A 27,148-nucleotide genomic window follows, 5' to 3' on the forward strand; every position below is an offset into this window, starting at 1 on the left:
GTTTCTTGGCAAAGCATGATGAAAACTAATTAAAATTACTATACAACAAGCAGATGAAACTGGATTAGTTTTGAACGTCTTACTGCTAAAATTGCACAACATTATGTTATATCAAATTATTATTTTGGCAGCATATTGGTTAATTAACTTGTATCGGCTTTACTATTGAAGTTGGTAGAATTTATTAAGTGTAAAATGCTAAGAGATAACAAAAATAATTTGTATTGTATTGCGATAGCAAGTTTGTTAGTTAATCTCTCTTGTATGTGGTGTTAACTAATCACGACGCGAACCATGATTCTTCTGACAGCGTTGAGAAAAAGAACTTCTACGTTTTTAAAACAACTTTAAAAGCTGTAATATGAATCAGTCTAGTCTTTGATGACAGCAAGATACGTTAAGGTAAGTAAACTTTTTTTCTTGTGTGGATGGAGAAATATTTGGTTTATGGTGAAACTTTGAATTTGTTTTAGATATTTAGTTCAAATTGACATGTGTATGAAAAAAGTAAAAATTATTACTTTAATTTTCAAACGTGTAATCAACCATCTTTTTAAAACGTTTTACTTTTGTTTTTAAACGTGTAATCAATTTAGTAACGCTTGGATTAATTGGAGTGTAATAGTGATCACATAGTTTTGCCAAAGTGTCCATATCTCCTCTTTAAACGAAAAATCATGTCTAATCTTACATTACTTCCAAAACATTTTGGCAAGTGCCTATGTTAATATTTGTGTGGATAACCAGTGTTTATTATTGAGACTTAGTCTAATGTAAGTTTACCCATTTTTAGTAATAGTTACGCCAGGTATTTTCATTTGAGTAATTTATTTGATAGTTTTGGGCATTTAAAAAGATGTTTTTGTGTTGCAGGTTTTTCTACTAATATCAATTTAATATCCTTTAATATTTGTTTATAATATTTAAAGAAACTAAGCACATATTAGTTATTAAACAAGATATGCAGTTTTTCTTTAACGGACCAACCTGTGATCTAAATGACATTTAAAGATATTGTGAAATTACATGCGAATTGTATACTTTCCCTATCTGTCAACTGATTAATAGTATTGAAACGTAGCTATACTTGAACTGTATTTGTTTTAGCTAAGGAATGGCGCTCAACTCCTTCTACATAGTGGGGAGGGAGAAGTGGGGAGCTTTGCCTCCTACAATCAAGGTAGCGTTGAGAAGACCGATTCTGTTTGTGAAAACAATAGTGTTGAGTGAAGAGAGGAAGTGCTACAACGAAGATGAGTGTTTTGAGCAGCTGAGGGATCTACAAATACGTGATATGAGAAGCGGGCTGACTGACATCAGAGCAAAGTAAGGTTGTTGTTTCATGATGTTTCAGTCCAGGGAGCCAACACCCACACTGGACTGAGGCTGTTCTAGGACCATTTTATCTTCAGCCAGATCAAAACCTTTTTTTGGAATACTTGCAAGGGTGATTTGCAAGGGTGTATATTTAGTTTGATTCACAATACTTTGGGTTTTCTAGCATAGATTTTCAATTTATTGTAACACTGTTTAAGTCAGGTTTGGATAACCTAAAAGAGTTAAAGTTTAAATACATGATTTAAAGGGTCTCAGCACTAAATGAACAAAGAAGCTATTTAAATTCGACAACAACTTACATTTTTCAGTGTTAATACCTTTGTAAAGAATTTATCACTTTGTATTGGGTGATCTCTAAATACATTTTACATTATACTGGTTGATAGTTTAAATAGTTTTAACATAGTCTTATTTATGATATACACTAAATAATCAAAAGTCTAGCAGAAAATGAAGAGACTTGCTTTACAATAAATTTTAGTATTTATAGACTTAGGAGACAATTAAATCTTTAAAGTGTAACTGCCTTAAAGAAGTCGTATTATAACATTTACGTGAACAACTACTTGTTTACAAGTTAACCAACAAATAACAACTTAAACTCATACCTAAAAACAATACTTTAGAGTAAAAAAAACGTGTGTTTTACATAGGTAATCCCCTTAAGATCCAAAGGGACAGGTTGTGAAAAAGCAGGCATGGAGTAATTTGTGTTTATTATTAGCTAAAAATTAGAATTAATTTGATGATTGACAATCCATGACATCTTTTTACAGTTAGCCTTTAACTTTTTTCAGCTTTTTCATTGCGGACGATGGCAGGGTGTACCAAGGTAGGGGATGGTTTAATACAGCTCCTAACAACCCAAACAGCCACTTGACCAAAGATCTGCTGGTCATCGCCCATTTAGGAGGCAGTCCAGGTATAGTTTTAAACCAAAACTGCGAATGAAATCATGACAAACCTCACTAGTTCATTGGTCATATATTTAATAATAAATTTAACATGTTGTAAGTTAATTGTGAACAATCAAAAAGAGCATGCCAAATACTTTGGTTAATTTAATCTCTTTGAATTATAATGAAGGATATTATAACTTGTACACTTCTGCACTTTTGTTTTAGATGAAGAATTCAGGGATGAACTGATGAGGTTAAAAATGCATCTTCTTGATTTCGGGATGAAGAAAAAATATGTTGCGAAATTTCATTCCATCGTCGACTAGTTAGAGTAAGCGTAATATCTACAATAAAATATAGTTTAAGATTATGTTATTTGTGATTTAATCCATTTATAGTATTCACTCTTTCAATAATCTCCTTACATCGTCTTATCCTTCAGTACAAGTGTTAGCGTTTATTGTGTTATAATGGACTTGCGCCTTTTATTACATTGTAAACAGCACAACTAATGTTGTCATTAATTTTAAAAGTTATAAAAAATAATTTACACGTCTTTGTAGTTATAAATTCATTCCAAGCTGCTTTATTACAAAAAAAGGTAAAATTAAGGTTTCAGTGAGTAAACTATACTGTCTTAAATTCTTTGACCGCAAATTTGAGTGCTACAGAGAAATGATCATGTAAAAACAACACTGTATAAAAAATTGTTCAGTCAAATCAAAGGTTATTTTTCCCTCACTAGCTTAATACCATTGGGATATAGGCTACTTGTCGTAGTAAGGAGATAATTTTATAGAAAACTCCAAAATTGTTAAGTATACAAGGTCAATTTAAATTAGGTAGGCCTTTATGGACGAACATTTGAAATTAATGCGTTGTCTAATTATTACAATGCTTTTTAAACTTTTCCATATTTTCCAAGTTCAAACAGTTGGTCATGACCTATGTCTGAGCATGTTATATTATGAATCAAATGTAAACACTGTGCAGACATCAGATAGTCGTGCAGTGTCACAACACCGAATAATTCTTGTTAAACTATAAAAATGTCAGTTTTCGAACCAAACATGTTAAATTCCAAGGTGAAAATCAAAACCAAATCGGCTAGCTCAAACTCAAAAACACCCCGCTGATAAATCATCCGTGGAAATCGAAAGCGGCCTAGTAAATCAAATCGGGAATCAGTTGAGCAATTCGGGTTCTCCCAGTAGCGCGAGGTAATCTTGGGGATTCGTCCCTTAATTTATCATTCGGAACCGCCCATCGGACCTTGTTAGAGAACCGCCTTGTCTGAAGTAATTTGACAGATCGCTTCACATGGCCACATAGATCATCCGATGCTCTAATCACTCGTAATACTCTGGGTGATTGGTAGCCACCAGGCCGTATTTATTAAACACCTATCAAAAGTTGAAATTCAATGTCAATTAGAGTTTAAATGGCCAAGTGATGAATGGCTTTGGAATAAATGGGTTGGATTTCTTTTTGTGAATAGAGATGTGTTTGACGGTATGAAGTGTTTTAAGGAAATATAAATGTTTTAAGGAAATGTTACTGTGGGTTTCCTAAATCATTTTGATATATTGCACTATTGTTTGATCAGAGATGTTAAACTGCATGTGTTAGGAAAGTCACTATTTATTATGTATTAAATAAAAACTTTCCACATTCGTCTAATTATTGAAGTCTCGTAGTTGAGGTTGCATTTTCTTAAATTATATTGACTTGTTCTGACAAAAGTCAGCTGGTTTTTGGCCAGAATCATAAGGCGCCTTTACACCAAAGAATTCCACTAAGTTTACCACTAGTTGCGGAAACTAAATTGCTTTTTCTACCAAATACACTGACTTTTTCTACCGTCCACTAGTGTAGATACAAGTCTTCCACTAAATTTTGATTTCCCGTGGAGAGTCGGTAAAGATCAAAGAAAGTTTACAACAAAAAGTGGAAGACTATGCTATGCGCTTTGCACAAGCAACTTGTGGAAAGCTAATGGAGAACTGTTCCCCTGGCCCCTCCAAGCAACCCGGGTGTGACGTCGGGTGGTAGTCAATTCTTTGCCAACAAGTTCCAATAGTTGCTCTAAATTAATGAGGAGCAAGTTTTGGTTTTCCACAAAAAAATCTTCCATTAGTTTCTCAAATTGTTCCAGAGCAACATTTAGTTGTAAGCTTTTGGTTGTCAACTTTTTGTTGTCAACTTTTGGTTTGTCAACTTGGTGTAAACAAGGCTATAGATCAAAATCAAATTCTCACAAATCTTAGTAAAGGACAGCTGGGAAAAGCTTCAAACTTGAAGGTTTTGGTTTACATATGTTTCCGGATAGAACGGGTGACCCTCTGGGTATGGTAAGGACTTGTACTGCTACACTCTTATCTATCGATGATGATTATAATGAGGAATAACGTTTAGTTTTAACATATAATTTACAATATTTACAGAACATTACCCTAAAAGATTAAAAATTTTATATATTCGTTTTGTAGAAACTGTAAAAACAAAAACAACTTAGCAATTAAATATCTAACTTGTACTTGGGCATCACTATAAGAAAATGAAGTCCTCTTTCAAATACATGTTGTCAACTCCTTCTTGTATTAAATCCCATTGAGCCTTATACATAGCTTCAGGCCGCTTCGTGGCTGCAACAATAGTTAATACTGTTACATATGTTGTAATATGAGTTATGACACTTTAAATATAAAGCCAATGATGAATTATTGTCTTCATTGAAGTAGATTTGACAGCTAAAACGACTCTCCCAAGGTAAAATTGTGTAATATATATTTATAAAGTCAATTGTGGTAAAGACTTAATTAATCCTTATGCATATGTTTGAATAACTGTGATAAGATACATTTTCTTTAGATTAATCGTAATCCCATTGTATATTTGGAATGATAAAGTAAACCCAACAGAGTGGTCTGTGTCTGTGATCACATTTTTCTACCTAGGAAAAAAACCACCCATCTTTATTAGAAAAAACTATATCCTGTACTGTAGTAGAAGTTTCCTACAAAAGCCACGTAATAACTTATAATCTAAGCGCAGAAAAGATATTTCATACTTTCTAAATATCCTATGATAAAATTGTACACAACAATTAATAAATTTTATCTTACCACGGTAATCCCCTATACAGGCGATGTGTAGGTATTTCCCATGCAGAATGGCGAATGTTCCAGTAATTGCTGGTTTCGCTTTCCATCCTCTTCCTTCGTATATCTGTCCGTCTCCTCCCAAGAGGAAACTAAATAACAGATATAATTTTGCTTATAATATTGGAAAAAAATTTAGCTAGTGTATCGTAGGTGTTACTGTTTTGATATATTTACAAAATTAACTTTAGAATCTTTACCATTCAAATTTTTTAATGTTCAACTTAGCCAACACATTGGTAGGGCCTATTTGTGATAATGTCTGTTTTTCTAGTACAGTTAGAATTGTAAGATAATGTTTTAATTTGTGTTGCATCTGTTTTCTCTTAGGGATTTATAAACGGTATTTTTTTGTGGATGTTCTTGCGAATAAAACATTTATAACATCTTCCAAAATATATCTACACTTTTAACGCTCAATTCAAAAAATATTTCTTCTGAAATCAGTTTCTGTAAATGTACTTTACATTATTTACGTCAACGAATATTGTAAGCCAGATATAAGGTTCGGTTGAGCAAAGTTAATGAAATATATACCTTACTTGTATCTTATGTTGAGGAGCCCGTGATCCTCCATGTCCTTCGCCTGTAGGTCCTGCACGATCCTGGAGCATTTCTCCTGGTTGAAGCAGGGCTCAGTTTCCGTCGTCAAGGTGAGAACAACGAACTTCAGAGGGAACTTGAAGTTTCTCCTCTCGTGAATGAAGATTCCTCCCCAATCTTGGGTCGTGAGTGTCGTGGCCGGAGTACATAGAGGAGCTGTGGGGCAGAATGAAGATTGTTGGTCATATAGTACAAGTAAACCTTATCATGGGACAAAAATGGGTTTAAATGCATGAATAGCACAATTATTGGCTGTTGTGTTTGTAAGTAGATACGATTTTAAGTTTTATTATCCTCCGTTTGTTTGGTTATGTATCCTTTTCTTGAGCACGTACTTATTACACCTTGTTGAAGACCTTACAAGCCTTATTTGACTCCTTGATGGGCTGAACATGTTTCAACGTAAGAATCGAAACTAGTTGATACAACAATAACAAATAAATTCTCTTTCAGGTATTTGAACTATCTTACGTATACAACTGTTGATTAGATGGTAAACAGTTAAATAAAGTAAGTATACTGTATAGTGACATACTGATTGAGTACTTCCTACTTGGAGCGTTAAGAACTCAATTAACTGTAATTAATAGTTATTACCACCTTTCTAAGTTTATAGAGCATAAATTGTAATTTATATTCATTGGCCATATATTACACTTGTACAGTAAGGAAATGCAATAACTACGAATGACAGCTAAGGTGTAGTAGAGTTGTATAATAAAACATATGAATACGTTACAGAAGGAGAAAGAAACAAGTTCGTAAAACGATTAATAAAACACTCAATTAAACAAATTACAAATCTTCTGTTATTAAAAACCAATTCAGTTTAATAACTAGAATTTGAATTAATTAGAAGTATAAGATTTTAGTGCTGATAAAAATAACAAAACTTTGACATCTATTTAATTTTACCTAACGCCTTAAGACAAACTATAATACTTACTTCTTTTTGGCGGTCTTAAATTAATAGGAGGAGGCATGTTTTAAAGGTGTTAATTCAACCGATCTCCTTAATAACACCAGATATACAGTTGAAATAATATGCCCATTTCATAAGAACTGTATACTAAACCCAAACATGTTTTAGGATGGTAAACTTCTACAAACTGTGGGATTATGTCAGTTTGGTAAAGCACAAGAGATTAGATAAGAGTTATATAAATGGACAGTTTTGATCACAATGGACGAGGATTTTCTTTCAGTCAAACACTAAGTATTGAAGCGGGTTTAGATATACTCGTATGGTTGTAGAATCTTCTGTGTCATCATTTTACGTTAAGAACCACATTTAAAATTTAGGGGATATTTAACTATCCTACTGTACTACCTGGTTTCTATTAGGACAGTGAAAATAACTATAGCTCGAGATTCAAACATCTATAGACGACTTGGAAAAATCGTTGCCATTTATTTGCTTTCCTTGACGTAAGATCTTGACGATACTTTATCTGCTGTTTTGTAAAAATTTTGGTTTATCCTTAAAACAGTCTATTTGATTCATTTATTTGAAGGCAACCCGGAATCAGGCACATTTTTATTAAGTATTATCATTGACTGTTGGATAGTATCAATAATAAAAGTTTTATTTAAACAGTATTGATACCTTTTAAATAACTACCTAAATAAAAGATTTTTGAAAAAATCTAAATACAAGGTATACTTAAGCTATTTTATTTAAATATATCAAGACTCCATTCAAAATAGTGTTATAGTCCCCAGTCATAATAAAAATAAAAAATAACATTTTTTTGCATTTTAAGCTTCTTAGGCTATACTTTGATGCGTTTATGAAACTATCCGATAATTAGGTATTGACATTGACACTGATGTCATTACTATCAGTGACCTTGGCTACTTCAATCGACTTACACTTTGTAAATTCTAGATGTTGTTCCAGAATTTACGAAAAAGATATGTCTACTTAAAGTTACTCTATCGAACTCAAAATATTTCTTTTTGTAAAAACTATGACTGTTTTATTTTAGGACGCAAAGGGTATTTAATGTAATAGGATGCAAAAGATATTCTTGGTAGTAGTGGTGAACTACCGGTTTTACCTCACTTTCGGCGTTTTAGAGGCACTTTTAGGGCACTTTTTATAGGGGAAAAATGAGAAAAATTAGTGGCTCATTTTTTTGGCCACTTTTTTAAAGACCCAGCTCTCGACCTATACACCTCTATATAAATTTTCTACTTTTTTAATACTGAAAAACACGTCTGGAATATGGCTCATTTTTTTGGCCACTTTTTTAAAGACCCAGCTCTCGGCACGCGAACTCGGGCGTGCTCCTGGTGGCGGGTGTGCTCTAGGCATGCTCTCGACCCATGGCGTGCTCCCGGTCGCGGGTGTGCTCTTGGTATGCTCTTGACCCATGGCGTGCTCCATGCTATGGTCGGGCTCCTGCCCCATGCTCCCGCTCCTGACTCTAATGAATGACTGAGTGTAGCCCAATGACCCCAATCAAAACTAATTGTTAATTTTCTCTGCCTGTCTGGCGCCAGTCTGTCTGGGGCAGGTTTTTTTGACAATTTTTGGGTATAAAAGGGGGAGATTCTATCGTATCCTCACCCACTTGGACCACCTCGCCCACCTGGACCACCTCGCCCGCCTGGACCACCTCACCCGCCTGGACTACCTCGCCCGCCTGGACTACCTCGCCCGCCTGGACCACCTCACCCGCCTGGACCACCTCGCCCGCCTGGACCACCTCACCCGCCTGGACCACCTCGCCCGCCTGGACTACCTCGCCCGCCTGGACTACCTCGCCCGCCTGGACTACCTCACCCGCCTGGACCACCTCACCCGCCTGGACCACCTCGCCCACCTGGACCACCTCGCCCGCCTGGACCACCTCACCCGCCTGGACTACCTCGCTCGCCTGGACTACCTCGCCCGCCTGGACCACCTCACCCGCCTGGACCACCTCGCCCGCCTGGACCACCTCGCCCGCCTGGACTACCTCGCTCGCCTGGACTACCTCGCTCGCCTGGACCACCTCGCCCGCCTGGACTACCTCGCCCGCCTGGACTACCTCGCCCGCCTGGACTACCTCGCTCGCCTGGACCACCTCGCCCGCCTGGACTACCTCGCTCGCCTGGACCACCTCGCCCGCCTGGACTACCTCGCTCGCCTGGACTACCTCGCTCGCCTGGACCACCTCGCCCGCCTGGACTACCTCGCCCGCCTGGACTACCTCGCCCGCCTGGACTACCTCGCTCGCCTGGACCACCTCGCCCGCCTGGACTACCTCGCTCGCCTGGACTACCTCGCCCGCCTGGACTACCTCGCTCGCCTGGACCACCTCGCCCGCTTGGACTACCTCGCCCGCCTGGACCACCTCACCCGCCTGGACCACCTCGCCCGCCTGGACTACCTCGCCCGCCTGGACTACCTCGCCCGCCTGGACTACCTCACCCGCCTGGACCACCTCACCCGCCTGGACCACCTCGCCCCCCTGGACCACCTCGCCCGCCTGGACCACCTCACCCGCCTGGACTACCTCGCTCGCCTGGACTACCTCGCCCGCCTGGACCACCTCACCCGCCTGGACCACCTCGCCCGCCTGGACCACCTCGCCCGCCTGGACTACCTCGCTCGCCTGGACCACCTCGCCCGCCTGGACTACCTCGCCCGCCTGGACTACCTCGCCCGCCTGGACTACCTCGCTCGCCTGGACCACCTCGCCCGCCTGGACTACCTCGCTCGCCTGGACCACCTCGCCCACCTGGACTACCTCGCTCGCCTGGACTACCTCGCTCGCCTGGACCACCTCGCCCGCCTGGACTACCTCGCCCGCCTGGACTACCTCGCCCGCCTGGACTACCTCGCTCGCCTGGACCACCTCGCCCGCCTGGACTACCTCGCTCGCCTGGACCACCTCACCCGCCTGGACCACCTCGCCCGCTTGGACTACCTCGCCCGCCTGGACCACCTCACCCGCCTGGCCTACCTCGCCCGCCTGGACTACCTCGCCCGCCTGGACCACCTCACCCACCTGGACTACCTCGCTCGCCTGGACCACCTCGCCCGCCTGGACCACCTCGCCCGCCTGGACCACCTCGCCCACTTGGACCACCTCGCCCACCTGGACCACCTCGCCCGCCTGGACCACCTCGCCCGCCTGGACCACCTCGCCCGCCTGGACTACCTCGCTCGCCTGGACTACCTCGCTCGCCTGGACCACCTCGCCCGCCTGGACTACCTCGCCCGCCTGGACTACCTCGCCCGCCTGGTCTACCTCGCTCGCCTGGACCACCTCGCCCGCCTGGACTACCTCGCTCGCCTGGACCACCTCGCCCGCCTGGACTACCTCGCTCGCCTGGACTACCTCGCTCGCCTGGACCACCTCGCCCGCCTGGACTACCTCGCCCGCCTGGACTACCTCGCCCGCCTGGACTACCTCGCTCGCCTGGACCACCTCGCCCGCCTGGACCACCTCACCCACCTGGACTACCTCGCTCGCCTGGACCACCTCGCCCGCCTGGACCACCTCGCCCGCCTGGACCACCTCGCCCGCCTGGACCACCTCACCCGCCTGGACCACCTCGCCCGCCTGGACCACCTCGCCCGCCTGGACCACTTTGCTCATCACCTGAATCTTCTTGTTTTAACATGTAAGCTAGACTAGTGTAGGCCTAATATATTGTCGCGTGTCGGGTCATGGGATCAATTGGTTGTGACCAATTGATGCTTGTACTCATACTATGTATTTCTTTTAGTTTGAAGTTTAGTTTCTTTTAGTTCTTTAAGTTGAATTTAGTTTTGATTTAGAAAATTATAATTGCCAAATCTAATTGTGTGAAATAATTTTGAATATTAAAATATAAAATTCAGATTCAAAATTATTATTTTTATGAATTGAAATTTTTAAAATGTAATTTCTACTATATATAGAAGATGTCAACCTAGTTTTTTAGTTACATTTCAATTGTATGCTGCTTCTCTATCCAAAAAAGCAACCTTATTTTGTTATTACTATTTTTAAGTGAGTCAAAAGTGTACAAGTTATTTTTTTTAAACTTAGTCAAATTTGACTCACCTGGGGACTTTGAGTCAAAAGTGTACAAGTTATTTTTTTAAAACTTAGCCGAATCTCAATCACTGGGGACTTTGAGTCAAAAGTGTACAAGTTATTTTTTTAAAACTTAGCCGAATCTCAATCACTGGGGACTTTGAGTCAAAAGTGTACAAGTTATTTTTTTTAAACTTAGCCGAATCTCCATCACTGGGGACTTTGAGTCAAAAGTGTACAAGTTATTTTTTTTAACTTAGCCGAATCCCAATCACTGGGGACTTTGAGTCAAAAGTGTGTACAAGTTATTTTTTTAAAACTTAGCCGAATCTCAATCACTGGGGACTTTGAGTCAAAAATATATACAAGTTATTTTTTTAAAACTTAGCCGAATCTCAATCTCTATATAATTTTTTCATAGGTAGTCTTCTCTATATAACTAACACTAACTCTGTATAAATGTAGACTCAGCATTCTGCTAAAAAGAGTTTTTATTTAAGATTTAGAATTTAGTTTTGATTTAGAAAATTTTAATTGCCAAATATTATTGTATAAAATTGTTTTGAATATTAAAATTTAGAATTATGATTTGAATTATTACTTCTCATTAATTTAAATTGTAAAAATGTAATTTATACTATATAGAAGATGCCAACCTATTTTTTTAATTTCATATATAAAAATGAAGACCACATGTCAACATTGTTTTGCATCGCTCTCCAAAAAAAGCAACCTTATTCGCCATTACAAATTGATACATCAAATGAAGGTATGTAAACTATGTGATTTAATCTGTGATAGTAACATAGCTCTAAAATCTCATATATTACAAACTCATAAGACTTGTAATTTCTGTAAAAGAAATGTTGTTGGTCATTTTAAAAGACACGTAAATTCTTGTAACAAATGTCCATATACAATGATTAAATTTGTCGGTGAATCGATTAAAACTGAACTTAAAAGTACTCTTCAGTCTTGTCCTCTACCGATAAAATGGACTTTAGTAAGGAGAATCAAATTTATAAAATATTCAATGGATCAAAACGGAAAATTAGTTAATGAGAAAGAATGTATTGCAGATTTTAGAAGCCTTACTATCCTAACCATTGAGAAGAGAGATTTAAAGCATCAAATTGAAAATGCTCTTTTAAAGATTGACACTTCCATGCACAAATACCAAGCCGATGGTAGTGGATGGATATATGACTATACTAAATATTGGCAGTTGCACGTTTACAAGTATAAGCCCCTAACTCCAAAGTCATATATCCCCACACCAAAAAGTATTAAATTGACAAAAGCAGTTTTAAATATAAAGAATGCTGATAATAAATGCTTCCTTTGGTCAATTTTAGCAGCTTTACATCCAAGGAATGCTAAAAATGCTGAAAGGGTATCGAAATATGCACCCTATGAAAATCAGTTAAATATGACAAATATAAAGTATCCTGTTAAAATATCTGATATAGATAAATTTGAAAGACAAAATAATATAAGTGTTAATGTATTTGGAGTTGAAGACCAAAAGTTTATATATCCATTAAGAAGAACCAAACTGAATAGTAATGCACACATAGATCTATTATTATTACAACAAGGTCGTAAATCACATTACTGTTTAATTCGTGATTTTAATAAGTTAATGTTCCACTCTACAAAAGATGACCATAAGAAGTATTTTTGTAGGTTCTGTTTACAACATTTTTACACTAATGATAAATTGGAGCGTCATATAACATATTGTAAAAACTTTGATGTCCAACGAGTGGAAATGTCTAAACAAGATACATTACAATTTAAAAATTATAAATATCAACTTAAAGCCCCATTTGTAATTTATGCTGATTTTGAGTGCTTTATAAACTCCAATATACATATTCCATCGGGATTTGCATTCGTTGTAGTGAAAGAGTCTAAGATTATTTCTGAAGAGTTATATAGTGGTGAAAATGTTATGGATGTGTTTTTTGAAAGGTTGTTTGAGACTTATGACTTCATTAAAAATCAAATGGCGATATATATTCCCCTTGTAATGACTCCTGAGCAAGAGGCATCTTTCCAAAACTCAACACATTGTCATATTTGTGAAAAGCCTCTATATTTTGATAGGGTACGTGATCATTGTCATTCATCTGGCCGATACCGTGGAGCTGCCCATAATGATTGTAATTTAAACTATAAAGTAACAAAGAAAATACCAGTATTCTTCCATAACTTGAAAAATTACGATGGACATTTAATAATGCAACACTTGGGAAAGTTTAATCGTAAATTAAATTGCATAGCCAAAGATATGGAAAAGTACATTTCATTCTCTGTTGATGATTTAGTATTTTTAGATTCCTATAACTTTCTGTCCCTTCCATTATACAAATTAGCTTCCAATTTAAATACATTTAGATTCATAGACAATCCACTACTACAACGCAAAGGCGTATTTCCCTATGAATATATGACAGGACCAGATAAGTTTGCAGAGTCTCTACCTCCAATTGAAAAATTTTACAGTACTTTAACTAAAGAACATATTTCTCCCATTGAATATGAACATGCTAAAAATGTCTGGACCCATTTTAATATCAACAATTTACAAGAATATCATGATTTATATCTTAAAACAGATGTATTGCTACTGGCTGATGTGTTTGAGACATTTAGAGACCTGTGTTTAAAAGATTACAAACTTGACCCCGTACATATGTATTCACTTCCTGGATTAACATGGGAGGCCTGTCTTAGAATGACTGGCATAAAATTACAATTATTTCAAGATATTGACATGCATTTGTTCATAGAAAGTGCAATCAGAGGAGGAGTCAGTATGATTTCCACACGTTACGCTAAAGCCAATAATAGATATATGGGCGAACATTATGATCCCTATCAAGAAAGTGTGTATTTAATATATTTAGATTGTAACTCGCTATACTCCACAGCTATGTGTGAGACACTACCCGTGGATGGATTTCGTTGGACGAATGAGATAGACTACAAAAACAATCAAAATTATGAGTTTGGATATATTTTAGAAGTTGATTTAAAATATGATAAAAGCTTACATGATTTACATAATGATTATCCATTAGCACCTGAGAAAATGAATGGCAAATTAATACCTAATTTAAATGACAAAACTAAATATATTTTACATTATAAAGCATTACAAAAATATGAGGAATTGGGTTTGGTTGTTACAAAATACCATAGAATTTTAAAATTTAGACAGTCCAAATGGCTTGCACCGTATATTAATTTTAATATTGAAAAACGCAAATGTGCTAAAAATGATTTTGAAAAAGACTTTTACAAATTATTAAATAATAGTCTCTTTGGTCGAACAATTATGAACCAACGCAAGTTTCGTGATATATATCTCAAGGATGAGTCACTATTAACTAAATATGTTACTAATCCAAGGTTCGACTGTAGTAAAAAGTTTGATAACAATTTACATGCTATACATTTAAATAAATTAGTTGTAAAGTTTAATAAACCGATATATTTGGGAATGACCATTTTAGATATTAGTAAAGTAATAATGTATGATTTCCACTATAATTATATGTCAAAATTTAAGAATAAAAGATTTCTAATGACAGACACTGATTCTTTAATGTATTCTATAGTTACAGAGGACTTTTACAAGGAAATAGAATGTGACTTGCACTATTTTGATACCTCTGGATATAGTAAAGACCATTTCTTATACTCTGATAAAAATAAAAAAGTCACTGGCAAGTTTAAAGACGAATTAGATGGTCATATTATGTATGAATATTGTGGTTTAAGACCAAAGTTATATTCTTATATTCCTCTAAAATGGTTATATGAAGAAGACAAACAAGCTTTAGAGGTGAAGAAAGCTAAAGGAGCTGATGGTGCTACAGTTAAACATCTCCTTAGACATCAACATTATTTGAACTGTCTTGCCACTGGGCAAGATTACTATGAGAATGTGACAAGAATTAAATCTACAAATCATCATCTTCAAACCTTAACTATGAATAAGAAAGTACTATCGTTTGACGATGACAAGAGGTTTATTCTGGAAGATAGTATCAATACTCTTGCACTTGGTCATTATAAAATTGATCAAACATAAATCTATATTTGCCATTATTCTTTGACCTTTCTTTGTCTATTACAAAAAAGCCATATTTAGTTTTATCCCAACATTGATGACAGAGATTTTTAAATTGTTCAAATGAAAAGTCATTACCAACATGATTGTGATATACATGTTTTAAATTTAAATCATCTTGTTTGAATAATATTAGGAAATTTACATTATCACGTAAATGTTTGTGTACTTTGCTGTAAGATTGACACAAGTAAAAACAGTTAATATTTTTATGTCGACCCATTGAGAAAAATTGTGTAATATTTGGACTATTTATGTCATCAAATACAACAACTGACTGTGATTCGACATCATTTGGTGTGATTTCACAGTCAGTAAACGTGTGTAATTTCACTTCGTCACACAAACTAAATATTTCAATTATTTTTTTATATTTTTCTTGTTCTAAAGATTTTGATATTAAATATAAGTTTGTAAATTTTAATCCTTCCTTTTTCACAATTAAATTATAAATTACAACCGTCTTCCCACTTCCACTGGGACCGCAAATAACACATCGAATATTGGTAGGAAATAGACCCGACTTTTTTGGTATATTTTCCTTAGTATGTACTATTTTAAATTTGTGTTTTTGTTGAATAAAAGACATTTTTTATATAATAAAAATGGTAAAAAATAATAAGAAAACATGTAAAAAGGGCAAAGGTTTATTCCTAAAGCCTTACAGGGGTCGAGGGTTATTGAATACTCTTATAAATAATCTTCCATTTCCACTTCACATACCATCATATCGGTACTGTGGACCTGGAACGAATATACGTCAAAATCTAGCCAAAAATGTACCTCCAAAAAATAAGCTAGACTCTTATTGTAAAGAGCATGACATATTCTACATGAATAATCCCGATACCGCTGCTCGGAACAAAGCAGACATGAGATTAGCAGACTTAGCTTGGACTAGAGTAACGGCCAAGGACGCAAATCTTGCTGAAAGAGCAGCTGCTTATGCCGTGACAAATTTAATGAAGGCAAAAGCAAAGATGGGAATGGGATTAAAATTTAATAAAAAATATGGACAACTACCAGCTGTTAGAGGCCGCAAAAGACGTGCCTCACTTCCGGGGGGTGTACCTAAAAAACGAGCTAAAAAATCTAACACCAAGAGTAAAAGAGTGCGGAATAGTTAATTTAGACAGTTCATCTGGCACACATTGGACAGCATATCGTAAAAATAAAGATATTGTAATTTATTTTGACCCATTTGGAATCCAACCTCCAAAAGAAGTAATTAAATATTTTGAGGGACATAAAATCTTCTATACTACTGATCAAATACAAGATTTAAATAGTTCCATTTGTGGAATTTTATGTTTATCATTCATAAAAAATTTTTGTTTATAAAAATGGATTCATTTACTATAGCATTTTCGGGTACAGAGCCAGAGCTAAAGTCAGTGTTCTTTCCTCCCATTGAATTAAATGATGATTATGTAATTGGATTAGTAGATTTTCAAAGTTATAATTCTATATTTAATGTTAAAAAACCACTAAATACTTTAACATATTACAAAGTAGAGAAAATAACATTACCAAAGGGAGAGATCTTAGTTGATGATTTAAACCAATTATTAAATGGTAAACTTAAAGTTATAATAGATAAAAATGGAGAAGCATTAATTAATACTAAATCCAAACTTTTATTTAAAGGGCTTATTCCAAAATTAAATCAACTTAAAGGCAACAAATTAACCATTGGAGAAGGTGATGATGTTTTCTATTATGACCACAATGCTCCAGTTACAATAGAAATTTCTGAAGGAACATATGAGGTGGTTGAGCTTGCAAAGGAAATTCAAAAGCAAATTCCAAACTTTTTCCTTACAGCTAATAATAAAACTATGAAAGCGACATTACTTTCTAGCCACGTGTTTGATTTTACAAAACCATGTTTAGGGTCTGTTTTATTGGGATTTAAAGGTGTTTCTACTCCTGGTGTTCAGTTTGAATCTACAAATAAAATAAACATTAATAATGTAAATGTGATTAGAGTAAAATGTAATATTGCAAACGGGTCCTATTTAAATGGAAACAAATCACACACCATACATAGCTTTTATCCAGAAGCTCCTCCTGGCTACAAAATTATTGAAGTTCCAAGAAATATTATATATTTTCCTGTAAATAAGAGAAGTTTAGATGTTGTCAGTATTACATTTGCCGATCAGCATGACAAGGCAATTGACTTTAACAGAGAAGAAACTACAATTACTTGTCATATAAAAAAGATATGAGAATTTATAAGAATTTATCTATAAGTGTACAAAATGCTAGGTTCCTAAAGTCAATAGGACTAAAGTTAAAATTTTCTATTAATAAAAATGGAAGATTTTCTAGACGTTACAGGGAAATCCCAATTCGACGATAGTGTGGTTAAAATTACAAATCACTCCTATGTTCCCCATAACACTTTGGCAATAAATAATTCTGATGAAATTCGAATATGTATTAATAATCAAGATTTGCTAACTCTCCCATGTAGGAGTTATCTGTATATTAAGGGAGAAATTGAAAATCATGATAAAGGTCATTTTATAAATAATGCATTTGCATTCTTATTTGATGAAATTAGATATGAAGTCGCAGGTAAAGAAATAGACATTGTAAGAAACCCAGGAATTTCTAGTCTTATGAAAATATTGAGCTCTTACAATAAAACAACTAAATTGTCAAATGTGGCATTTGATTCTGACACGAATTTAAAAGAGTTCCATAAAGGTGGCAAGTTTAGTACTTGTTTGCCATTAGAACTGTTAATGGGTGTATTTGAGGATTTTAATAAGGTATTAGTAAATGTCAAACAAGAATTGGTGTTAAAAAGATCCAAAAATGATTTGAATTGTATATTAACAACCACTAGTGCTCCAGCCAGTGGTACTGCTGATGCAATTCCTAAAATTACACTTAACTCAATTCAATGGGTGATGCCACATGTAATACCATCAGATGGGGAGAAGTTACAATTACAAAAGATGTTACTGCAAAATAAAAATTTGCAAATTGCATTTAGAAGCTTAGAGTTGCATGAACTTCCATCATATCCCAATACTACAAGACATACATGGTCAGTAAAGACATCTTCAAGTTTGGAGAAGCCTAGGTATATTATATTTGGTTTCCAAACAGCTAGGGATAATAGTGCACGAAAAAGAACTGATGAATTTGATCACTGTAAGTTAAAAAATCTCAAAGTATTTCTAAACTCTGAATATTATCCTTATAGTGATTTAAATCTCGACTTTGAAAATGGAGATGTCTCTAAAGCTTATGAGATGTTTATGAGGTTTAGAGAGACTTACTATAATACTATCCCAGATCCTATGATTAGTAGGGCTGAGTTTATGAAGAAATATCCACTAATTGTAATAGACTGTTCTAGACAGAACGAAACAGTGAAGGAAGGAATTGTTGATATTAAATTAGAGATTGAAACTGCAGAAAATGTACCAGCAAATACATCTGCATATTGTTTGATAATACATGATAAAGTGTTTGAGTACAATCCTTTGTCAAATGAGATAAATAAAATGTAAATAAAAGATGAAAAACATTCAACAAGAATTGGTTGACTCTGCAAATCAAATACGAGAGAAATATAGAGCTTTAAAACGTGGCAAGTTTCTAGAGGCTGAAGAGAGGTTTCAAACATTCCAACCTTTAATAGAGCCATTACAAGAATTAAAAAAAATTGCCAAAACAGAGAGGCCTCGAATGGAGATTCTCCCAATGACTCCATCTAGAATACCAATAATACCAAGATTGCAACCATTACAACAATCTACTCCACAGAAATTAGATTTTGGTCTTTTAGCATCAGACTATTTAGGAAATTACCTCAGTAAAAGTAGTATGACAGACACTACATATGGTATTAGACGAGAAGCAAATAAATTTTTTATTGGAAATAAGGAAGTTGACATTGCCAATGATGATGTTACAATTGCAAATAAAACCTACAAGGGGACAAAAGGTTTGTGGCAATTGTTAACTTTAAAAGAACCTGAGGATTATACTCCAGCTGATTTGCAAAACTATAAAGAAATTTTGGAAGCTACAAATGGACATTTAAAGAGTTACAAAGATGGTGCACCAATTTCAAGTAATAGACATACTAAATATCTTAATATAATTAAACCTCTTTTTAAATCTGTTGGTGAAGGTTTGAGACAAGTGACTGGTAATAAAATAGACTATATTTATTGGGATGATCCTAATGAGCTTGTAGATAGGTTAAGACTTCTTTGGCTAAGTCGCCAAGCCGGTAACTCAGGAGTGGATAATGAAATAGATTCCATTATTGAGGAATTAAGAGAAAGTGGAATTATTTATTAAATAAAAATATGTTTATAGATAAATTTTATCGTTTATATAATCCATATAATAAGCCTGCAGAACCCAGGGCTAGTAGTGAACCTACTTTAAATTTACAAGACGATAGTTGGAATGGTTTAAACCGTAAAATTGGTAATGTTAAAGATGGGGAGTTTGTAGATGATGTATCAACTTTGGGACAGACATTAACTAGAAAAGGTGATGTCTTTTTACAAGGTAAAACTAAATATGAGTTTTTAGAATCTAAGAATAAAAATTGGAATGCTAAAAAACAGAAAATTACTAATGTGGGAAAGGGTGAAAGTTTAGATGATGTGCCCACTTTACAACAGACTTTAATACGAAAAAAAGATGGTACATTTGTACAAGATGATAATAATTATGAATTTTTAGAATCAGAGAATGGTATTTGGAATGCTAAGAAACGGAAAATTACTAATGTAGAAAAGGGTAAAAGTTTAGATGATGTGCCCACTTTACAACAGACTTTAATACGAAAAGAAGATGGTAAATTTGTACAAGACGATAATAATTATGAATTTTTAGAATCAGAGAATGGTGTTTGGAATGCAAAGAAACAGAAAATTAGTAATTTGATGGAAGGTACAGATAGTAAAGATGCTGTGAATGTTTCACAAGTTCCAAAAATGGAAGCAGGCTATTGGAGTTTTAATAGTAAAAGGTTAGTACGTGTCAAACCTGCCATTGATGACACTGACTGTGTTATAAAAGAACAGACTATAACTTTTGATAAAAAAGAAAAATGTTGGGATGCCAAAAAACAATTTATAAGAAATCTACCAGAGGGGGAACATTCGGATGATATTTGTCTAATGTCACAATCTATGCATTACGATGGATCAAAATTTGTATATGGAGAAAAAATTTTTAATTTGATGGAATATAATCCTGATTTATTAGTTGCTGACCCCACATCTTTGAGTGGATTTAAGTATATAGATAATAGACCATATATACCAGAAAACTATGTATTTAAAAGAATGGAAGATAATCTATTGATTGGGGCTAATGGTGATGTATTTAGAGTTACAGGAAAGGATGATGTTATAAAAAATGAATGAAATTGCATACGAACTTCATAAGCCTGCGAGAAAGAATTTCATTAGAAGGTCTTTTAAAGTATTGGGTATAAACGAAACCTTACAAATAGATTTAATTGATATGCAAAACTATGCTAGAGAAAATTCTGGCAATAAATATATTTTAACTTTAATAGATACATTTTCTAAAAAAGCTTATGCTGCTCCACTAAAGAATAAGACAGGGTTAGTGGTTACAGAAGCCATTAAAACCATTCTACCAAAGGGGGTTAAAAACATTCAATCTGACAATGGAAAAGAATTTTTTAATCAATATTTTAGCAAACTAATGAAGAAATTAAATATTAATCACTATCACACATTTTCTACAACTAAGGCTGCAATTGTAGAGAGGTTCCAGAGAACTTTAAAGAATTGGCTATATAGGGAATTTAGTGCTCAGGGGAGTTATAAATGGTTGGATTTACTTCCAAAGTTAATTCGAAAATATAATAATAAGGTGCATAGATCTATAGGAATGAAGCCTAACCAAGTGAATGTTAAGAATAGTAAATATGTGCATGAGAAGTTGACTTCTAAAGTAGTGCAAGTTAAAAAGCCAAGATATAAGGTAGGTGATAGCGTAAGGATTTCCAAGTATAAACATGTTTTTAGTAAAGGTTATACTCCAAATTGGACAGGGGAACTATTTACAATAGCAGAAGTTAAGAATACAAAGCCTGTAACTTATATCTTGAAAGATGAAAATGGCAATATAATCAGGGGAGGCTTCTATACAGAGGAGTTGTTAAAGACCAAGTATAAGGACATGTATTTGGTAGAGAAGGTAATTAGGAGAAAGGGTAATTCGTTGTATGTCAAATGGCTTGGGTTCCCAAGTAGCCAGAACTCATGGATTTCCACTAAGGATGTCCAAGGGAGCACACCCGCCACCAGGAGCACGCCCGAGTTCGCGTGCCGAGAGCTGGGTCTTTAAAAAAGTGGCCAAAAAAATGAGCCATATTCCAGACGTGTTTTTCAGTATTAAAAAAGTAGAAAATTTATATAGAGGTGTATAGGTCGAGAGCTGGGTCTTTAAAAAAGTGGCCAAAAAAATGAGCCACTAATTTTTCTCATTTTTCCCCTATAAAAAGTGCCCTAAAAGTGCCTCTAAAACGCCGAAAGTGAGGTAAAACCGGTAGTTCACCACTACTCTTGGTAAATAATTTAAAATTTCAACGAACTTCGTAGTGTATTTTTTATTTTTGAGTCGAATAGATATCCCAAGTCCATGATTACACAAAATATGTTTGTACATTATTTTTGATTGTTCATGCAGTAATTACAAAAAATATAAACTTGTTAAATGTAAGTCCTGTAATTATTTCTCAATTCAGAAGAATCTGAAGTCTTTTCTCAGAATTTCTTTTTCCGTCGCCAGAGTAAGGAGATCCCACTGGGCTTTGTACATTGGAACTGGTCGCGGCTCCTCTGAAATGACAATGGAAATAGGAATCAATATTGGTAAAGCTTAATTAAATTTGTAAATCTAGTAAAAAAGATGGTACATCAATTGCCATAGGCGAGTCAGCCCTTCCAAAATATTGGATAATACCTTAAATACCCCCGCCGCAGCAAACCTGCAGACTAAGCGAATTTCCATTTGACTGATTGGATTTACACTGAAATGTCTACTTAAAAATATAACATTTATTCTTGATTTAAATAGGATTAGTTTAACAAGTACTTAGGTTTGCTGCATCAGGGAGGGTAAAACTGTTTTTTTTTTTTTTTGTAAAATGTAACATTTTCCAAATTTGATCAAAATATGTTCACAAACAAGCAAACTACAACAACAGTTTACTTATTCTCCATAAGAATAACATGGGAATTTTAAATTTACAATTTTTTGGAATTTTCTCCGTAACCATTAGGCGCATAATAACGCTTCAATATACTAAATTATTTGTTTTTTTAAGCTCTACAAAATGGTTTGGAAAGAAATTACTAAATTTTATGTTTTTTTGGGTCAAAAATGGGAAAAACCTATTTTTACCCCATAAAACCCCCCGTAAACCCCCGTTCCCATGGTCCGATCATGCTGGATCGCGAACTCGTTCGAATAAACGTACGTTTACACGTTTGTACCAAATTTCATCAAAATCGGATCATTTTTGCTCGAGTTATCGTGCTGACGGACATATATATATATATATATATATATATATATATATGAATTTGAACGGATGGTGTTTTTGGCCTCTAGGGACCTCAAAACGAAAAAAAAATTCGGTCCCGCGTCCAGGTCTTACCATGAGTACTACGGTTATTCCCTATATGGGAAATTCGCTAAAACAAAAACCTTTGAGGTTTACGACACACTACATAGGCCCTACACTATAAGACACTAAAAACACAAAAGTATATTAGTTATTGCTAGATGACAATTACAATGGCCATGCAGAAGCATTTAATATGTACTACAAACTGTATGCTGATCCACAGGAATTCTAGGCCTAGTGTTAAACGCAGTGGATTTAAATTAGGTCCCTAGTTTTTCTTTTACTTCTCCTAATGATGTAAACCTACTTCTAAAGTCGCCGATACACACAATATGTATGTATTGGCCCTGACGTCCTTGGTACTTGTTGTTGTTTGGGGGAATCACTTTCCACCCTCGACCTTCGTAGGCGTTTCCGTCGCTTCCAAGGTAAAAACTAAAAAAAAAAAAACATAATCAAAAGAAACCATTAGAGAAAAATCTACATAATGAAATGACACGGTATATTAATTTTTTAAGGTTAAAACAAGCTTGCTACACGTGTAATTGTACGTGAGTAAAACTCAATTCTTTTACTAAAACACAGATCTAGCTCAAGAGATCATAAATATTTAGTCTCGTGTTTCAAGTAACAAATTATATTAATTTATGGTGGGATTTGCTCATTGTATTATACAAGTAGCTGCACCTCGAACTCTGTTGACTTCCCAGATTACTAAGTAAGCACAACCGAAATTTGGTCTCGTCAATGTCTATCCTAATAAACCAAATACAATGTTTTTTAAAACTATTTCCAAAAACTAAACAGAAGTATCAAATTAATTTGAGAAAGATACATCAAACGCATATTACCTTACTTGTATCTTATGTCTTTAAGGCCTCGTTTCGCCATGTCCATATGTTGTATACGTCTCATCATACGACAACATTCCTCTAAACTTCTGCATTCTTTGGTCCTCGTAGTTAGAGATAGGACAGCAAACCTTAAGGGCAAATCTTTGAACTTTCTTGTACTGATTGTTGGTCTCGCTCCCCATTCTTCTCTGGATATGACCTTTAAGGGAGGAAGATTCGAATCTAAAATGTTCAAAATAATTACTGCTTAGTATCAATTTAAACGAACTTCTCTTTTTTTTAATTCACTATTAATATTGTGATTTTTAATTTTCTTATAAAACCCTAATATATCTTCTTTGTAACATCACATGTAAAAAATCTGTTTCAATCAGTTTGATATGATTATTATAACACAAATAACATTTAATTCAGTTATGAACGTAATTTCTACTTACTGTCATCCATATATCAAAATAATGTCATAGTACACAATTTTGTTCTTGTTTATTTGATTTCAAAACAACCTCACTAATCCATGCATCCTATAGTAACAGCCTATTCGAGTGGAACTTCCAGTGTTTATGTTTCAGAAATGATAATGTTATCTCTATGTTTAATGTAAACCTCTTAAATAATACATTTTATACTGTTTTTTAGTTTTCTTCTATTTCTTCTATATTTTAATAATTTGTTATAACTTGACTTTTATATACATGTCATTTGAATAAAAACTACAATGTAACTAGTGTACTGTAAATATTAAAATAATTATCCTTACAATGCAATGTAATAATGTCAAAAGCAATGATAAAAAAAATAATTATGTATTAGTATTTTTTCTTTAGTTTTGGCATTATGGGCTATATTGTAATTTATTTATTATATTTAATTTTCATGTACATAGAACACGTGTCACAGTTAAATGAATAAATTATAGTTAAATATAACCAAAACCTTCTACGATTTTAGGATTCTATAACATCGATAAAGGCCAAATGAATATATGTGTTTTGTAAAAATTGTTTTTATTTAGTTATACAATGACTGAAAAGTTACTTTGTCTCCTTTTACAATTTTTACCTCCATAAACTGCATGCTATGACTGACGACATTCTTCTTCAGTCCATCCTCCAGCAGGAGTGCAGCTGCCTTTAGCAATGGATTATTTTGAGGATCCGCTAAAGATAAAACAAATTACTAATCAAATATATGCTTTTATGCCTAGAATCCTTTTCCCCGAGATTATTTTAGCATTTTTTCATTGTTTATTTTTATAAACACAACACTATAATTATTTTTATGAGGTGTTCCGCAGTTCGAATTAATTAAAAGTTTGGCAAGTTGAAAGCCAAAAATCTTATCTCAAAACAACCGATCACCAACTCAAGGTTCATCATTTAATTTTTTCCAAAATAAATTAATGTCAAGGTTCTATCACGAATATTAAAGCAGAAACTGTACGGATCATAAATGTAAACAAATTACGTCACTGGCCCGAAAGTAAACACTCACTAACGTATTAAAAATGAAGCTGTCAATCAACGTCCAAAACAGTTTTTATGGCTATTAGTCTATACATACGGGCCAGTTACGTCATTTGTTTATGTTTGTCATGCATACTGTTTCTGTTCTAATATTAAAGGGTTCTCTAGATCTGGTCTGTTTGGTGACGTTGGTATTTTCATCCCTACATATTTAATAGTAGTTTACGCAACAATCACGTGTTAACGACAACAATAGTGTTAACGACACGAGTAGAAGTTTAAGGTACGAGCCTACTTTGTCAACGACAGTGTTATAATTACTAAAACTCGCTACTTGTAACTTCTTTAAAAGAGGTTATGTTTTTTCAAACTCTCATTGCTACTCACAAATCGTCGCACCACTCATTAAAAATTAAATTAATTGCTCTTAACAGCTGATTCGTTGAATTTCGAAGTCTTAACATTTTTCATCTTCTTTTCTCTCAATCCTTCAACCCCATTGGTCTGTTACTCGTGCTGTTAAGTAAAAAAATTCTGTTAAATTAGAATATAAAGCTGTTAAGTGAATCTTTTCAATTTCAATAACAGAACTGAAAAGGCTAGTTTAAAAACGGTCGTAGGTAAAATAAATCATGATGAACTTTCATAACAAGAAAACTATATCAGTCCCCTAAAATTGAAATAATTTATCTACAAATGTTTGGGTTTCATAGTTATTTATTTGGGCTCTTTCCAAAAAGATACAAGTAAAATAAATAAATTATGATTTTTTTACTTACTCTCATAGTCGGCAAAGTAGGTGACTTGGAAGTATTTCCCAATGTTTTCCTTCATTTTCGGTGTGCATTTGTCTCCGAGTGATGGACTAGAGAACCAACCCCTCCCTTCATATACCACTCCTCCCTTTCCTATGAGAAAGCTGTAAGATATTTAAATCCTTGTCAGAATAAATATACCAACTTTTTGTTTAAGACTAAGAAACAAGCTTGTCGTATACAGGTTTAAATAATGTCTTGTTTAGTTTGAAACAAGGTATTTGTAAGTGTTTAGTCACACAGAAGTAAAGTAAGTAGTGTGAGACACTTCAGTAAGGACAGAGTACCTGGAGGTAGACGGTTTTTTAGGATAACACAATTCTTTGTTGATTAACTTTTCTAACTCAGACGGTGCTCTATGCATTTAGCTATGTCAAATTAAAATGGCGCCTCTTCTGTAACTGAAGCATGATTTATGTATACATCCACATGGACGAAAAACTAAAAGACAAACTATAGTTTAAATAGTTGCACAGTCCAATATTGTAAGGCTCACCCAAGAATTTGTTTTATTGTAATTAGAGTTGGTGATATTATTCTAATGTGAAGCTTGTCAATCGAACACGTCAAGTTTTATTTGGAAAAATCATATGCAAGTGGGTCAGATTTACCTTGCATTCATGAAAACGTAATCCTATATGACATCATAGATTAAAAGAAAGTTTGTTCAACTTCAACGGGCTAAAATCTTATGATCTAATGATTTACGCAAAAATGTTAGTGTTTGGGTTTGAATGTAAATATCACCATGCTTAAGCGTATAATATTAAAATATTTGGTTTTACATTACCAATATCAGTTCCAAAAGCTTCTTTTGGAACTGATAAAGGTAATATAAAACCAAATATTTTATATATTACAGTTCCAGGGCTACAACAATGAAGTATAATATTATATCGACTGATAGTATAATATTAGATTTCCTGAATATGAGTGTTGTAATTTTGAATTAATAACATAGTCAAAATATTAAATAGCTTAATTTTTTATTTGTCGTTCAGCACTAAGTCTAGTATATTAACTCAGAGTTATTAAATTGTGGTTATTTATGGTGAGTCGGTGGCTCAGTTGGTAGCGTCGCGGACTTTGGGCACAAGGCAGAAGTGTCGTGGGTTCGGATCCTGGTCACTGCCACAAACTTTTATCAGTACAGTTCACCTTTGTACTGTACCGGCTCACCCCTTGCTTTGCTGGATACGTTCCAC

General features: G+C 34.9%; 3 protein-coding genes and 1 long non-coding RNA gene across 4 annotated transcripts; 1 reads left to right on the forward strand and 3 right to left on the reverse strand.

Annotated features, from left to right (window-relative positions):
- Window positions 1-265: 265 nt before the first annotated feature.
- Window positions 266-2,604, forward strand: LOC128988132 (peptidoglycan recognition protein 1-like). Its single transcript, XM_054409352.1, has 4 exons — window positions 266-402; window positions 1,108-1,326; window positions 2,136-2,260; window positions 2,463-2,604. The coding sequence occupies exons 2-4, from the start codon at window positions 1,115-1,117 to the stop codon at window positions 2,561-2,563; spliced, it is 438 nt and encodes a 145-aa protein (XP_054265327.1). The 5' UTR covers window positions 266-402; window positions 1,108-1,114; the 3' UTR covers window positions 2,564-2,604.
- A 2,114-nt stretch (window positions 2,605-4,718) lies between these two features.
- On the reverse strand, window positions 4,719-8,414 carry LOC128984983 (peptidoglycan recognition protein 3-like). The gene is made up of 4 exons (XM_054404356.1): window positions 8,282-8,414; window positions 5,941-6,157; window positions 5,363-5,490; window positions 4,719-4,882 (listed from the first exon to the last, which is right to left on the reverse strand). The coding sequence occupies exons 1-4, from the start codon at window positions 8,412-8,414 to the stop codon at window positions 4,785-4,787; spliced, it is 576 nt and encodes a 191-aa protein (XP_054260331.1). The 3' UTR covers window positions 4,719-4,784.
- Window positions 8,415-21,942: 13,528 nt separating this feature from the next.
- On the reverse strand, window positions 21,943-24,179 carry LOC128984984 (peptidoglycan recognition protein 3-like). The gene is made up of 4 exons (XM_054404357.1): window positions 24,100-24,179; window positions 23,665-23,884; window positions 23,093-23,243; window positions 21,943-22,017 (listed from the first exon to the last, which is right to left on the reverse strand). The coding sequence occupies exons 1-4, from the start codon at window positions 24,107-24,109 to the stop codon at window positions 21,943-21,945; spliced, it is 456 nt and encodes a 151-aa protein (XP_054260332.1). The 5' UTR covers window positions 24,110-24,179.
- A 473-nt stretch (window positions 24,180-24,652) lies between these two features.
- On the reverse strand, window positions 24,653-26,041 carry LOC128985746 (uncharacterized). The gene is made up of 2 exons (XR_008490070.1): window positions 25,908-26,041; window positions 24,653-24,822 (listed from the first exon to the last, which is right to left on the reverse strand). It is a non-coding gene; the product is annotated as an uncharacterized LOC128985746 (long non-coding RNA).
- Between the last annotated feature and the right edge of the window lie 1,107 nt (window positions 26,042-27,148).

Source organism: Macrosteles quadrilineatus, unplaced genomic scaffold (genome assembly GCF_028750875.1).
Source record: "Macrosteles quadrilineatus isolate MER2022 unplaced genomic scaffold, UCM_ALF_1.0 Scaffold_2__2_contigs__length_208266976, whole genome shotgun sequence".
In the NCBI taxonomy this organism is placed as follows: Eukaryota; Metazoa; Arthropoda; class Insecta; order Hemiptera; family Cicadellidae; genus Macrosteles; species Macrosteles quadrilineatus.

What these genes read in the sequence shown, in the direction of transcription:
- LOC128988132 (XM_054409352.1), top strand. Translation starts at nt 1,115, where the DNA reads ATGGCGCTCAACTCCTTCTACATAGTGGGGAGGGAGAAGTGGGGAGCT. An exon ending in CTGACTGACATCAGAGCAAA is followed by an intron (nt 1,327 to 2,135) that starts GTAAGGTTGTTG and finishes AACTTTTTTCAG; the next exon opens with CTTTTTCATTGCGGACGATG. An exon ending in CCATTTAGGAGGCAGTCCAG is followed by an intron (nt 2,261 to 2,462) that starts GTATAGTTTTAA and finishes CTTTTGTTTTAG; the next exon opens with ATGAAGAATTCAGGGATGAA.
- LOC128984983 (XM_054404356.1), bottom strand. Translation starts at nt 8,414, where the DNA reads ATGGGGCAGGAGCCCGACCATAGCATGGAGCACGCCATGGGTCAAGAG. An exon ending in GCCACCAGGAGCACGCCCGA is followed by an intron (nt 6,158 to 8,281) that starts GTTCGCGTGCCG and finishes TCTGCCCCACAG; the next exon opens with CTCCTCTATGTACTCCGGCC. An exon ending in CTGTATAGGGGATTACCGTG is followed by an intron (nt 4,883 to 5,362) that starts GTAAGATAAAAT and finishes CTATTGTTGCAG; the next exon opens with CCACGAAGCGGCCTGAAGCT.
- LOC128984984 (XM_054404357.1), bottom strand. An exon ending in CTTAAAGACATAAGATACAA is followed by an intron (nt 23,244 to 23,664) that starts GTAAGGTAATAT and finishes TTTTTTTTTTAG; the next exon opens with TTTTTACCTTGGAAGCGACG. An exon ending in GGTTTACATCATTAGGAGAA is followed by an intron (nt 22,018 to 23,092) that starts GTAAAAGAAAAA and finishes TTGTCATTTCAG; the next exon opens with AGGAGCCGCGACCAGTTCCA.